Source organism: Prunus persica, chromosome G6, assembly GCF_000346465.2.
Source record: "Prunus persica cultivar Lovell chromosome G6, Prunus_persica_NCBIv2, whole genome shotgun sequence".
Classification (NCBI taxonomy): Eukaryota; Viridiplantae; Streptophyta; class Magnoliopsida; order Rosales; family Rosaceae; genus Prunus; species Prunus persica.
The window spans coordinates 12973222-12986930 of NC_034014.1; the positions used below are offsets into that span (position 1 = coordinate 12973222).

Genomic DNA, 13709 nt, shown 5'->3' on the forward strand with positions numbered 1-13709 from the left:
CTATCTTCTTCTTCTTTTTTTGCCTGTTGCTGCTGTATGCAACACCAAGCCAAGGCCTTCAATTCCTTGTTGCTGTTTTTTTGTCCACTACATGTAGATTCAAATAGAGTGGCTACGCCACTTCCTTCTTTGTTTCTTTTGATTTCCTTGTTGAACTTTTCTTCCTCTCCTTTATGGTGGCTGTCCCTTTTTTTAAAAACCCTTTGTTCGTTGTCGTTGTTTGCCTCACTGAGCCCATGGAACCAAAACCAACCTGTTGCCTTCATCTTTTTTTGGTTTTGTTTTCTTTCATCCGTATGCCAACAACACCCTTCTCCAAAAGAAAGAACATGGCTATTTCATCTTTCTTTTTTAGCCAAAACACAAAGTGGCGAACAGCCACTTTTCTTGCAGATCTCCATTTTTTATGCCTATTCTTTTCTTCAAGACCAACTTCCTTTTCATTTTTTTTGATGTGGTTTTCTCAGAGAGGAAAGTAGAGATGGAGAGGAGTGGTCAAAGAGTCCAAGAGGTAATTCACGCTCTCTTTTTTTCATACATTTTGGAATTAACCCTCAAAACACCACTTCTGTTTCAAAGGATTTCCTTTTGCTCGGCTCAGAAATTTCATAAAACGGACTTTCTAGAGACCCCTTGTTCATGATTAAAGGGTTGCCACCCATTATGGATTTACCATCCAAGAGTTTTATTTGAGGGTTGCCACCCTATATGGATTTATCATCCAACCAAATGATTTGAGGGTTGCCGCCCAACAAGAATTAATTGAAAGAATCGGTATACCTGTGAAAAAATATTCTCTTGTGCCTATGCTCTTGCAATTTTCTCCTGCAGCAGTTTTCTTCTTCTATCGTTTCCTTCTCTTTCTCTTTTCTTCCCCTTATTTCTCTACTGCTACCCTCTTTATAAGCTAGAGACCTCTTTAGTGTAAGATGTTTCATTTGAAAACTAAATAATCAGCTCCCCAAAAAATAGGAGCCACCAACCTCTCTTAAGAGTTTTCATTGGTCTAGACTCCCACCTTTTTCCAAACTTCTTTCTTATAGATGACTGGTAAGCCTTATCTCTACCACCAATTTGCTGCTTGCTAGACGTGGCAAATTACGGTCGAATCCCACGTTTCAATTTTTTTTTTTGGTGATCTTTTTTTTTATTCCAACAGAAACTACTTGCCATTGTCCCTGACGATGGCATATGGGATACCGAATTGACAACAAATGTGGGTCTAGACAAAATCTTCTATTCTTGCAGCCGTTATGATTGCTAAGGCTTCGGCCACTACCCACTTGGTAAAATAATCAAAGGCAACCACTGCATATTTAACCTGGCCCTTCCTTGTGGCATTAGGCCGATCAGATCGAGCCCCCATTGGACAAAAGGCCATGAACTTATAATTGGTGTGAGTGGTTCGGCAGGCACGTGAGGTACGTTTCCGAATCATTGGCATTTGCCGCAATTCTTCACCACTGCAATTGCATCTCGATGCATGGTTGGCCAATAGTATCCTTGCTGAAATGCCTTGTGCTCTAGAGACCGGGAACCTAAATAGTCTCCTCATATGCCACCCTGTATCTCCCGAAGGACATAGTCCCACAAGAACTTGTCAATTGATTTTGTCGTTGATTGCCGAAGCTAGCCTTGCCAGAGAATCTGCGTGACTGTTCTTTGTTCTGGGTATCTGTCGAATCTCGTAAGCACAAAACTTTCGGAGTTGTAGATGTGTTGTCGATAGGTAAGCTGACATGGATAGATCTTTGGCTGCAAAGTCGGTAGTTACTTGGTTTACGATGTGTTAGAAGTCACTGTAGATGCTGATCTATCGGGCACACATGCTCTTGGATAGCCAAAGGCCAGCTAGGAGGGCTTCGTATTCAACCTTGTTGTTGGAAGTTCTAAAGCTGAAACAGAGGGCATATTCAACCTTGACTCTGTCGAGAGTGGTTAGGAATAAACAGGCTCCATAGCCTTGCTGATTTGCCGAGCCGTCAACTTGTAAGACCTATACTAGGATCGAAGGGTTGAAGCACATGTTGTTCGTTATACTTGCTTGTATCATGTCTATATCAACATTTTTTGATGTTGCCGGAGGTGTCAATTCGGATATGAAATCGGCAACGACCCGGCCTTTTTTTGCCGGCTGGGCTTCAATTACACATCAAACTCCCCTAGCTCAATAGCCCACTTGACCAATCGGCCGGATGTTTCTGGTTTCTAGAACACCTGCCGAAGTGGTTGGTTGGTTAGGACGACAATCATATGAGCTTGAAAATAGGGACGGAGTTTTCGTGCTGAAGTGATAAGAGCTAAGGCCAACTATTCGAGGGGAGGGTACCGAAGCTCTACATTATGTAGTGCTCTACTGACATAGAAGATCGGTAGTTCCGCATTTTCTAGCTTCCTTATCAATACTGAACTAATGGCATTGTGCAATACCAAGAGATAGAGGAACATAATCGCTCCAGGATAGGGTTTTAACAGTAGTGGTGCCTTGCTCATGCCGTCCATGTGATATGCTTCTTGCCCCCTTTGAAGAATGGTGCACACTTATCGGTGGCCTTGGAAATGAACTGTGTTAAGGCTGCAACATGTCCAGTAAGGCTCTGAATGTCCTTCTGTGTCTTCGGTTTCCTTATCAATGGGGTTTGCTTCGATTCCTCTCTCGCTTATCATGAAACCGAGAAACTTCCTAGAAGATACACCGAAGGCGCACTTAGTGGGGTTAAGTCTCATTCGGTATTCCTTCAGGATGCCTAACATGAGGGACAGGTTATGAAGGTGTTCGTCAGTAGTCTTGCTTTTTACCAACATATCGTCAACGTAGACTTCCATGGTGATGCCGATGTGCTTAGCGAATATTCGGTTGACCAACCTTTGATATGTTGCTTCTACATTCTTCAGGCCGAATGGCGTGACATTATAGCAGTGTAGACCCTTGTCTGTAGTGAATGTTGTGTGTTCGCTATCGGCAAGATGCATGAAGATCTGATTATATCCTGAGTATGCATCCATGAATCTAAGCAACTCATGACCGGCAGTGGCATTGACCAGTTGGTTGATTTGTGGCAACGGGAAGCTCTCCTTCGGACAAGCCTTGTTCATATCGGTATAGTCTTGACACATTTGCCATCCACCTTTTAACTTCTGAGCCATCACTGAGTTCGCTAGCCATATAGGATACGTAGCCTCTCGGATAAAGCCGATGGTTTGAAGCTTCTCTACTTCGGCCTTCATGGCTTCGTACCTTTCGGTATCGTAAGATCGACACTTTTGTCGCACAGGTTTATAAGTAGGGGAAATGCTGAGCTTGTGGCTAATGACTTTGGGGGAAATTCCCAGCATATCGTTGTACGGCCAAGCAAATACTTTAGAGTGATGGTGTAGAAACTGAATGAACTCGGATTGGAGGGCTATGGTGAGTGTAGTGCTGATTTTTATGCATCGATCTGGTTGGTCCTCGTTCAAGACAACAGTTTCCAAGTCTTCGGCCTGCTGTGCCTGCGGCATTGGCGTCTTGTCTCAAGGGTTATCTATCGGGTCCTTGCCGTTCGATGCACCAGTAATGGTGAATGCCTACTTAGGGGGTTTGAGAGCTACTAACCTAAGTGTTGTCGCATAGCAAGTCCGTACGCTGAGCTAATCTCCCCTGACTACTCCTGTGTCGCAGCAAGCCAGAAATTTCATGAGCAACATGTGGGGAGAGAGATGCGCCTTGATTCCGGTGAGTGTCATTCCGCCTATTATGACATTGTATGCCGTTGGGCAATCAACAATGAGGAATTAATCGTACATCATTGTTTTTCACGGGCCGATGTCGAAGGCGATGGGTAGGCTGATGCTACCGACTGGCTAAACCAAATCTCTAGAAAAACTAAGGAGGGGCACGAGTTACCAATTGACATGGCTGTCGTTTATTCTCAACTTTCCGAATGCATCGGCAAAAATGACATTAACCGAACTACCTATATCAATCAGGATTCGTCCCATGTCGAAGTCGATGATTTCGACTCGGATAATCATTGGGTCGTCATGCTGGTAAAAGATCTCTTCTTCTTCTTCTTAGTAGAACGTGATGGGCTCTCACTGAACCTTTGGCATTTTATGATGCCGATTGCTTTCGATGCCAAAGACCTGAGGGTATTGGGCTGCTCAGACGTGCTTCCTTGAGTAGTTGGATATGCCTGCTAGGGTTGGACCTCTACTGATGGTGCTTATCATATTGATCTGTCGATTTACGTTTGGAATTGGTGCCTGCGATGGCCTGGTAATGTACCGATCCAACTTACCTTCCCGAATCAAGCGCTCGACGATCTTTCTCAAGCTTATACACTCTTTTGTACTATGGCTGTTGTGTTGGTAGTATTGACAGAATTTACCGGTATCCCCGTTGTCCTATCGATTGGGCTTCCAATTAGCCTGCTTCGGTATGAGCTGGTGCTCGTTCACTAGAGCAGCTTCGTATGAAGTGTTGAGCAGGGTCAAGACCTCTTGCCCTTGGTTATGATTTGGCAAGGGCGCTAGGTGATTGTCACTGCTATATTTCCCTCTAACCTTCTTAGAGTGCTCCTGTCGAGAGTCGATGGTGTTCTTCCATTTGTGGCTAGCCTGGTTTTCGACAGACTCATCAACTGAACCTTACCTTGATCCTTGTACTAAGAACCTCTGTTGTACTGGTTCCTCCTACCAAGTCGAAGGCCCGATTTTTGAGTTGAAGTATTCAGCTTTTGCATGGATTGCAGCTTGTTTCATTAACTCATCATAGGTGCACCAATTACTGTCGTGCACTAAGTACCGGAAGTGTGAGGACCGAAGACCACTCTTGAAGGCGCCTGCCTAATCATCGGTTTCTGGGCACCTCGAGTACTCATGGTTGAACCATGGAACGTATTCTCGTAAGAGCTCGTCTTCCTTCTGCCGAATAGTGTACATGTCGTCGGCAGAGTACAGACAATCCTTTTGGATCATAAAATGGTTGAGAAAGATCTACTTTAGCTCATCGAAAGAGTCTACCATTCATGGTTCCAACCGAGAGAACCAATTCAAAGCCGCCTCTGTAAGCGCAGACAAAAAAAGCAAGCACTGTCCTTCGTCACTGAGCCCTTTGCACCCTAGGGAAGATTGAAAGGAGTAGAGGTGTGTCAGGGAGTCTTCTACCCCCGTGTAGAACGGTATGCCCAGTGGTTGCACATCCCTGTTCTGCCTGGAGTGGTTTATGCTTTCGGTGAACTGTCCTGGCCGAAGCTTTCCCCACTCCGGTTCTTGGGAACGGGTTATGTCGTCCTCCATTTTTTGAACCTTCAGGAAGAGGAGTCAAATGACGAGGTCTCGGCTAGGAATCTCCCCGTCTCCATAATCTTCCGAACGTTATGGGGAACTTATTGGTTTAACCTCGGAGTACCTTGTTGGCGTTGCTGAACGGTAAGAGGATACTTGAGTTGCAAAAGGGATGTAATCATGATCTGACTCTGCTGTTGATTCCAAACCTTGCACTCTCTGGATATGGGATTTATTGCCTAAAATCCCTATTCGTGAGTCATTGAGACGTGCCTCATTCTTGATATGTGACCTCTATCTTTCCACTTCTTGATCCATCAATCAGTGGCGACAATCGGAATAAACATTCTTAGGCAGGTGGGGTTTATCCTTGGGAGCCGAAATCACCAGGAGTTTGGAAGGTGCGAGTGTTGCCTTCGCCCCTTTTTTACCCTTCTTCTGCCGACTGGGAGTCTGCAAACTATGAGAGGATTGATCGGCTTGGATGTTTTATGTCTGCTGCTGATTGAGCAATTGCTGTGTTTCGTCCCCTTTGGACGAGAGAAAATTGTTGTGTTCCTGTAATCTAGCCATGTCCTGCGGAAAAGCGGTAATTTGAGCTAAGAGCTCGGCTTCGGTAGTGGTTTGTATTATGGAGAAATTGTCGGCGGGGTGCAAGGGGGCATCATTGGGCTAGCTCCACCTTGCTTTTCGAACAGCAACCCTTATTGTGGTAGGAATACAGGTACTGATGCGGTTCCCATGTGATAAAGACAGTGGGTTGACTAGTTTCATTTCCCACAGACAGTGCCAAACTATTGATGCGAAAAAATGGTTTGGCACTTTTGAGCTTAACTTAGTGATGTATGGGCCTTCGAGATGCTCTGGGCCTCGGTAGAACGATAGATCTGCAAAATGAGAACGCTCGATTAAACCTAGGGCACCGGTATGGTACCAGCCAAAGGCTCTTTGATGCTTAAGTACGGAGTGAATAGTAATCTAAACAGAGTAATGGCTAAGTATGTTGAAAGTTTCAATTACCTCCATTTTGGGACTTGTGCCCTTTTTTATAAACTTTGGGAGGTGTGCAAGTTATGTAGATTTTCAATGTGGGACTGTGGATATTCACTATGGATGCTCCACTCCAAGTGTCCAGAAGGTATTTGTGCTCTAGCATTGCGCTCGGCAATCTCCTTTGCCGAATGTTGCCTTACCGATTACCCCATTTAGTCCACGTGTCAGTTGCCCAATGGTCCGCCAATTGTGGTGTAAACAATATACTTGAATTTTTTATTTTTTATTTTAAATTGAAAAATAAAGTACCACTAGATTTAAATTTAAATTCTAGCTCTGGATCCTAAATAAATATATAAATGCAAGCCGTAAAGCTCCAATAAACACTCCTATAGTCATTTTCACTTTGATGGGGGAGAACCACTATTCTTCCTCCCCTCTCCCCACTTCCCTTCCTCCCTTCTCCTCTTCCCCCATTTTCAAAGATAAAAAGTTTTCCTTATTTGTCTTCATTTTGTTATGATTTTCCTCCAACCATCACAAGCGGTTGCTTCTCGGCCTGAGGTTTTTATTTGTGAGTGCTGCTATTTCCACCCTCTTATCTTATTTCCCCACTGACCTTATCTTCCCATCCACTATATAAATTTGAAAAAACACATCCTATCTTTCCACCCACCATTATTCCTAAAATACCATTTAATTATTCAATCAAATTTTCATATATATGAAGTTGGGTTAATCATTTTATTAGTCCCTGAATTTGGACCCGATTTGCATTTGAGTACCTCAATTTCCAAAATGGTTTCCGTGGTCCTTTAACTTTAGTTTCATTTGGACAAATAGTCCTGCCATCAATTTTGTTAACTTTTTCTGTTAAATGCAGAGACAAAATAGTATTTTTAAATATTAAAACCAAAAAAATGAATAAAAAAATCATATTTTTAAAATAACAAAGAAAATCAAATAAAAAACCAACCAAAAAAAGAAAAATCAAGTTTAGGGGGAGTAGAAATCGGGATAGAGGAGGAAAGAGAGAGTTTAATTTTAATTTTTTAGTTTTTCTAATTTTTATTCATATTTTAATCAATTTTAATACAAAAATATCATTTTGCCCATGCATTTAATAAAAAAGTTAACAAAATCGACGGCAGGACTATTTGTCCCAACGAAACTAAAGTTAAAAGACTACGGGAATCATTTTAGAAATTGAGGTACTCAAATACAAATCGGGTCTAAATTCAGGGACTAATAAAACGATTAACCCTATGAAGTTAGTATTAAATAAATTCAACCAAAGTTCCCCCTCCCACCCAACCCAATAAGCCACCCCAACCTGGCAGCAACCTCCCTCTCCTCGCGAGAAGCACTTTGCCCATGAGATTGATACCGTTGTGCCTATACATTTGGCATGTCTACTGGTAATTCTCCAATCTAGAATTTCCATCCTAAAAACCAAAGCATATTTATCATAAAAAGAAAATATATTCACCAATTTGGGATAGTAATTGTATATTTACCCAGTGATGACTGCAAAAATGAAAGTAGAAGCTGGCATGAGATCAATCATTGCAGAGGCCATAGTTTATCCCAATAAACTTTAGTAGCTGCTCACAGCTTGAAATCATGTTCAAACAAAGCTAAACATCATTAACCTAAATATATAGTAAAACAGATACATGTAGATCGGCAGAGATGACTAAATTTAAACTACCTCATAAAGCTAACAATAAACTATTTACAGATGTAGGACCATGGTCCATGAGAATAGCGTAGTCAATCTCTTTTCTTTTCCCACTCTACCATTTTCTGCCACAAACTCAAAACCCCAACAACATAGTCAATCTCATCTTCAAGCCTTCGGCAAGAATAACACCCATCTTGCTCTTCTTCAAAACCCCAACAACATAGTCTGTCTCGTAGTCACCATTTTCTGCCACAAACTCAAAACCCCAACAACATAGTCAATCTCATCTTCAAGCCTTCGGCAAGAATAACACCCATCTTGCTCTTCTTCAAAACCCCAACAACATAGTCTGTCTCGTAGTCAATCTCGTCGTTGTAGAATCAATTACATGATCTCTTCTGATAGTTGTTTGGACCACCAGTTGCTGCTGTTGTTACTCATCATTTACACGTAGATCTTGGGATCCAGATCTGGATCGGCATATAGAGAAAGAGAGAGAGAGAGAGAGAGAGAGAGAGACAAAGAGATAGAGAGGAAAGGAGGATTTATCCGCGGCAAATAGACAGAAAGACCACTAGTTGCTCTTTATTTATATTGTTATAACTTAGTTTTTTCAAACTTTATCACTTTGTTATTATTCTTGCAATCACAGTAGGGATGTCTATGCTAGTGTTTTTTCGATCATGAGTGATCATTGGTGGAAACTCACTAGATTGTCTTAATTTTGATGTTAAATCGCTCTGTTATTGTAATGGCCCTTTATGACTAATTTGTATTGACCCCTTGTGACCAATAACTTGGCTGAATTATAAATGTATTCCTAAAATTTCTCAACAAAAAAATCCAATAAACAAGTTTCATTTTGACCAGTACTCGACAATGTTTGTTCATTTTAGCTGCTTGCTTGTGCGATTTCAACCAACGATTATATTGATAAGTTTTTTTTTTTTTTAACAATAATTACTGGCAAATGAGTGAGACTAATTTATAAAGGGAACAGAAATCAAGGATTTTAAATATACAAAATCTAATTTATAAAGTATCTCAAAAAACATAAATTATAGAGTTATCAAAATGCAAACTAACTCCCTAAAAGACTAGGAAATGAGAGAGACTAGAAGTATACTAAATTGACTACAACTGCTCTACAGAATCAGTTGTAAGTCCAAAATCAAAGGGAAATAGGGGATCATAATGAGCATCGCCAACATTCATAGGGAGCTGATCCACTGTCTTGAACCAAGTTCTAGGCAGCTTCCCACTGAATCCATAATCACCAAACAAAACATCGCTAACTCCTTGTCCTTCAGTTCCAGGTAGCCATGCAGCCACAAGGGCATCCATCGACGAAACGTAAGGCTCAATGACAACGGGACGGCCAGAGACAACGACGACAACGCACTGGACCGCGCCGCAGACGTTGGTGATGGTCTGGGGACCCGGCTCTGCAATTGTCAAGTTCAAACTATCCCCCTTGGTCTCGGCGTAGGGTTGCTCTCCAACCACAACAATGGCGTAGGAGAAGTTGTTGGACTTGAGAAAATCGGCATCGGGGTTATCACTGAACACAATTTCTGTGCTAGGATCAACTGCAGCTGTGATGGCACTGAGGATAGTGGTTCCTGAACACAAAGTACAGTAATTAAGTTAATTGAGAGAAACAGTGGTTGAGTTAAATTAAGCACAAATTAAGGACAATTAAGTATATATGCAACGAGATTGTAGGTCAAGTGGTTCTCAAATATCGCTTGTATAATAAAAGAAAAAAAAAAGACGTTAAGAAGATACCAACCAGCAGTGTAGTTGTTGCCACCAACTCCTTGCCAAGTGAGACTCCAACCACCACATTGATAGCCCAAGTTGTTGGCATGGGTTCCAGCAACTAGTATCCTTTTTGTCTTCTTAGGGAGTGGTAGGACTGGTGTATCTGCATTTTCTCCATTCTTCAACAGGACCAGTGACTTCCTCACTGCTTCTCTTGCCAAATCTCTATGAGCCTGCATGTTATATATAACATACATATATATAAGATATTTTATGAATTGCTTTAATTACTCATATTTTAGAAGATTTAGTATAAGAGATCAAATTAGTGACCTGGCTTCCAAGCTTGTCAACAAAGCTCTCATCTGCCAAAGGGTTCTCAAACAGACCCATCACGAGCTTGACTCTCAGAATTCTCCTAACTGCGTCGTCGATACGGCTCATGGGGATACGTTTGTTGTTGACATGGTCGGTTACAATGCCAATGAACTCGGTATGATTGAAGGGAACCATGACCTAAACAACACCAACAAGCAGTTTCAATATCAGAAAAATAAACCCCTTTAAATATTAATACTAATATTCTGCACTGATAACATCAATCATATAACCAAGATAGCAACTAATTACCATGTCAATGCCAGCTTGAACACCAGCAAGAACCGCTTCTGGGTAATTCGAATGGAGCGGATAGTTAATTTTGTCGATACCCTGCCAGTCAGAGATGACAAAGCCCTGAAATTTGAACAATGACAAGGTTAGTCCTGCTAATTCATTCATGTCCAGGTATCGAATAATTTGAATTTTGAACCAACTAATTTACAGTTTGATTGTTTTACCCTGAACTTAAGGGTGTCCTTGAGAAATTTGGTGACAAGCTCATGGTGAGCATGCATCTTCTTTCCATTCAAACTTGAGTAGGAGACCATGATAGTGGACACACCCTTGATGATAGAATGGTAGTAAGCAGGCATGTGAATGCTCAACAATCCATGCCTATCAATCACAGTGTTGTTCTCATTTATACCCCTGGTTGTGCCACCATCTCCAACAAAGTGCTTTGCACAGGCTGCTACCTTATCCCTATATCACAAATAAAAGGTTTTCGAGATAAGAAAAGAGAAACTGGAAGTACTAGGATCAGTTGAATTTTTTTGTAATCGAACACGATGACTAAAAACATCTTCGAAATCATCACAACATTATTTTTCTGAGCACTTACTTTCCACCCACATAAGGAACGCCCTTCCGGGAACCAGCTGGAATTTCGCCTTGCAATCCAAGTATGACATCAGTCATTTGGATTACGACTGCAGGATCTTCGCTGTAGCTCTCGTAGCACCTACCCCATCTCGGATCTCTGCAGACCTATTGTACATTAAGGTTTAAGATTATTAATCAGTGATCAGTATTAAAAGAAAATATATATCACACTCAAAAACTGTTCAATTATTGGATATATAGCATACCGCAATGCATGGTGCAAACGCATAATTAATGCCAGTAGCTCTAACTTCAAGTGCAGTTGCAGCACCAATCTTCTTCACAAGTTCCGGATCCCTGGAAGATATTGGAAAATTTTCATACAAATTAATCAAAGTTACCACTGTGTATGTCAAATACTTTTTATCAAAAAAGGCCAGGGAATGAGGAATAATGGTTCAAGTTAAGTAAATAATCATATCTTTCATGTATTATCTGTTTTTAATCCTGTTTAATATATCTTTCAGAGAATCACTTATTACCTGGTGGCTCCAAGTCCAACATTATGTGGGAAAATAGTGGCCTTATAAACGTTGTTGTGCCCATGAACAGCATCAATGCCATAAATCATAGGGATCCCAAGCCGGCTTGAAAGTGCACCCTTTTGAAACTCATTGAACATGTTGATCCAATCCTGTGGACTGGCCTGCTCACGTGGCACACTCCCTCCGCCACTCAAAACACTGCCTAATGAGAAGTCCCTCATGATCTCAGCTGTGACATTGGCACGGTCCAGCTGCGTCATCTGTCCGATCTTTTCTTCGAGCGTCATTCGACCCATCAAGTCCTTAATTCGCCTATTTAGCGGCTGCTTAGGGTCCTTGTATGCCATGTATTCTGCTCCTGCTCGTGCCATGGCTCCCCAGCAGCATAACCACAGAAGTCCTACTAAGAGGAATGATGAACTTGGTCTTACCATCATTGAAATCTAGTCAAACCTGCACCAAAAATCATAATATTAGCTACATTGCTCATACAATAGTCAAAATAAAAACCCTACACAAGAAAAAAAAAATAAAAACAAAAACAAGGTGAACTCCGAGAATGCACAGACCTTGATCAATAGAGAAACGAGATACTAATGTAAGACTGGCTGAAGAATTGAGTGTGTATTTATAATGTAGGTGAGTATTTCAATTGGGTTTTACTTGAATATCTTGATAGAATTAGAGATATCATAGGATAAGAACCAAAAACTAAAGTCTCATCCAATCTGGTTTGTAGAGATTCTATGGACAAAATTTAGTTTCTAAGTTTGCCTTGCAGTTTTAGGAAATCATACCAAACTATAATAGTAATAATGGGTTGATCCATCTTTCAATCGAATTTGGTTTAAGAAGATCTATCCATATGGAACTTTACTCACTAGGATATGTTGCGGAAAATAATTATGCAAATACATAGACAATGCTGGAAACAATACTTACACGTGTTCATTATCAATTATTACCAGACCATAATTGTGTTATATGGCGCGATATAAATAAAAAAACAAAGAAAAGAAAGTGTACAAACGTCAAATTAGTAAGGAATCTAAATGCGTCATGCTTTGGATGTATAATTGCTATAATTCTAAAGTGCTGCTATTTCCACTCCCATATCCTATTCCCCACCCACATTATTTTCAAAATTTTAAATTGAATATCTGGACAGAAGTAGAGATATCATAGGATAAGAACCAAAAACTAAAGTCGTATCCGATCTGACTTGTAGAGAATTTTTAGTTTCTAAGTTTGTCTTGCAGATTTAGGAAATCATACCAAACTATAATAGTATGGAACTAAAGTCGTATCCGATCTGGGTTGATCCCTCATCAAAAAATAAAATAATGGGTTGATCCATTTTTCAATCGAATTTAGTTTAAAAAGATCTATCCATATGGAACTTTACTCACACGTGTTCATTATCAACTATTACCAGACAATAATTGTGTTGCGGAAAATAATTATGCAAATACATAGACAATGCTGAAAACAATACTTGTAGAGATTCTGTGGAAATTTTTAGTTTCTAAGTTCGTCTTGCAGTTTTAGGAAATCATACCAAACTATAATAGTAATAATTTAAAGAATTTTACTCCTTTGTAAAATTACTTTCAAGGAGCATTGTTATAACCATATTTTTCAATCTTTACTTTTAAATCATTTAAAGAATTTTAAACCAAAAAATAAAGTAAAATAATATAAAGAAATAACAGTTTTTTATAAATAAATAAAAATTATCTCCCGCCCTCACCTCCCAGCACGACTTACCCAGCTCCCAATCACCATGTCCACCGATCCTTCCCTCTTCCTCCCATCACCTACAAACCCAACCCCATTACCACTTACCTCAATTGCTACCTTATAGATGAATAGGCTTCTGTTCTTATCAACCAGAAGCCCACATAAAACACAAACGTAAATTTCAGTCCCTTTTGCACTCAACAATACTGACAAAATAGGATTTTGATGGGAATAACATCCCAAGAACTCAAGACTGCAAGTTAGTTCGTTTTTAAGTTCCGTACTGTTTTTTTATAGATTTTTTTTGTTTGTAATTGCAAATATGGAAATACAATTCAATGGTATTTTTGGAATAATGGTGGGTGGAAAGATAAGTTTGTGTTTTTTCAAATTTATGTGGCGGGTGAGAAGATAAGGTGTGTAGGAAAATAGAACAGGGGGTGGAAATAACAGCACTCTAATTCTATGGGGTTTTACCATATAAGGACAAATCGGAAGGCACTAAGACAAAA

General features: G+C 40.5%; 1 protein-coding gene across 2 annotated transcripts; it reads right to left on the bottom strand.

Annotated features, from left to right (window-relative positions):
- Positions 8963 to 12280, bottom strand: LOC18773178 (beta-glucosidase BoGH3B). Of its 2 annotated transcripts, XM_020566566.1 has the most exons (9): positions 11455 to 12280; positions 11179 to 11269; positions 10966 to 11077; positions 10911 to 10930; positions 10549 to 10785; positions 10340 to 10444; positions 10043 to 10225; positions 9738 to 9942; positions 8963 to 9567 (listed from the first exon to the last, which is right to left on the bottom strand). In XM_020566566.1, the coding sequence occupies exons 1-9, from the start codon at positions 11892 to 11894 to the stop codon at positions 9080 to 9082; spliced, it is 1881 nt and encodes a 626-aa protein (XP_020422155.1). In that variant the 5' UTR covers positions 11895 to 12280; the 3' UTR covers positions 8963 to 9079. The 2 variants fall into 2 exon arrangements, with proteins under 2 accessions (XP_020422155.1, XP_007207411.2); XM_007207349.2 differs by lacking the exon at positions 10911 to 10930 and having other exon boundaries at positions 10549 to 10792; positions 10932 to 11077.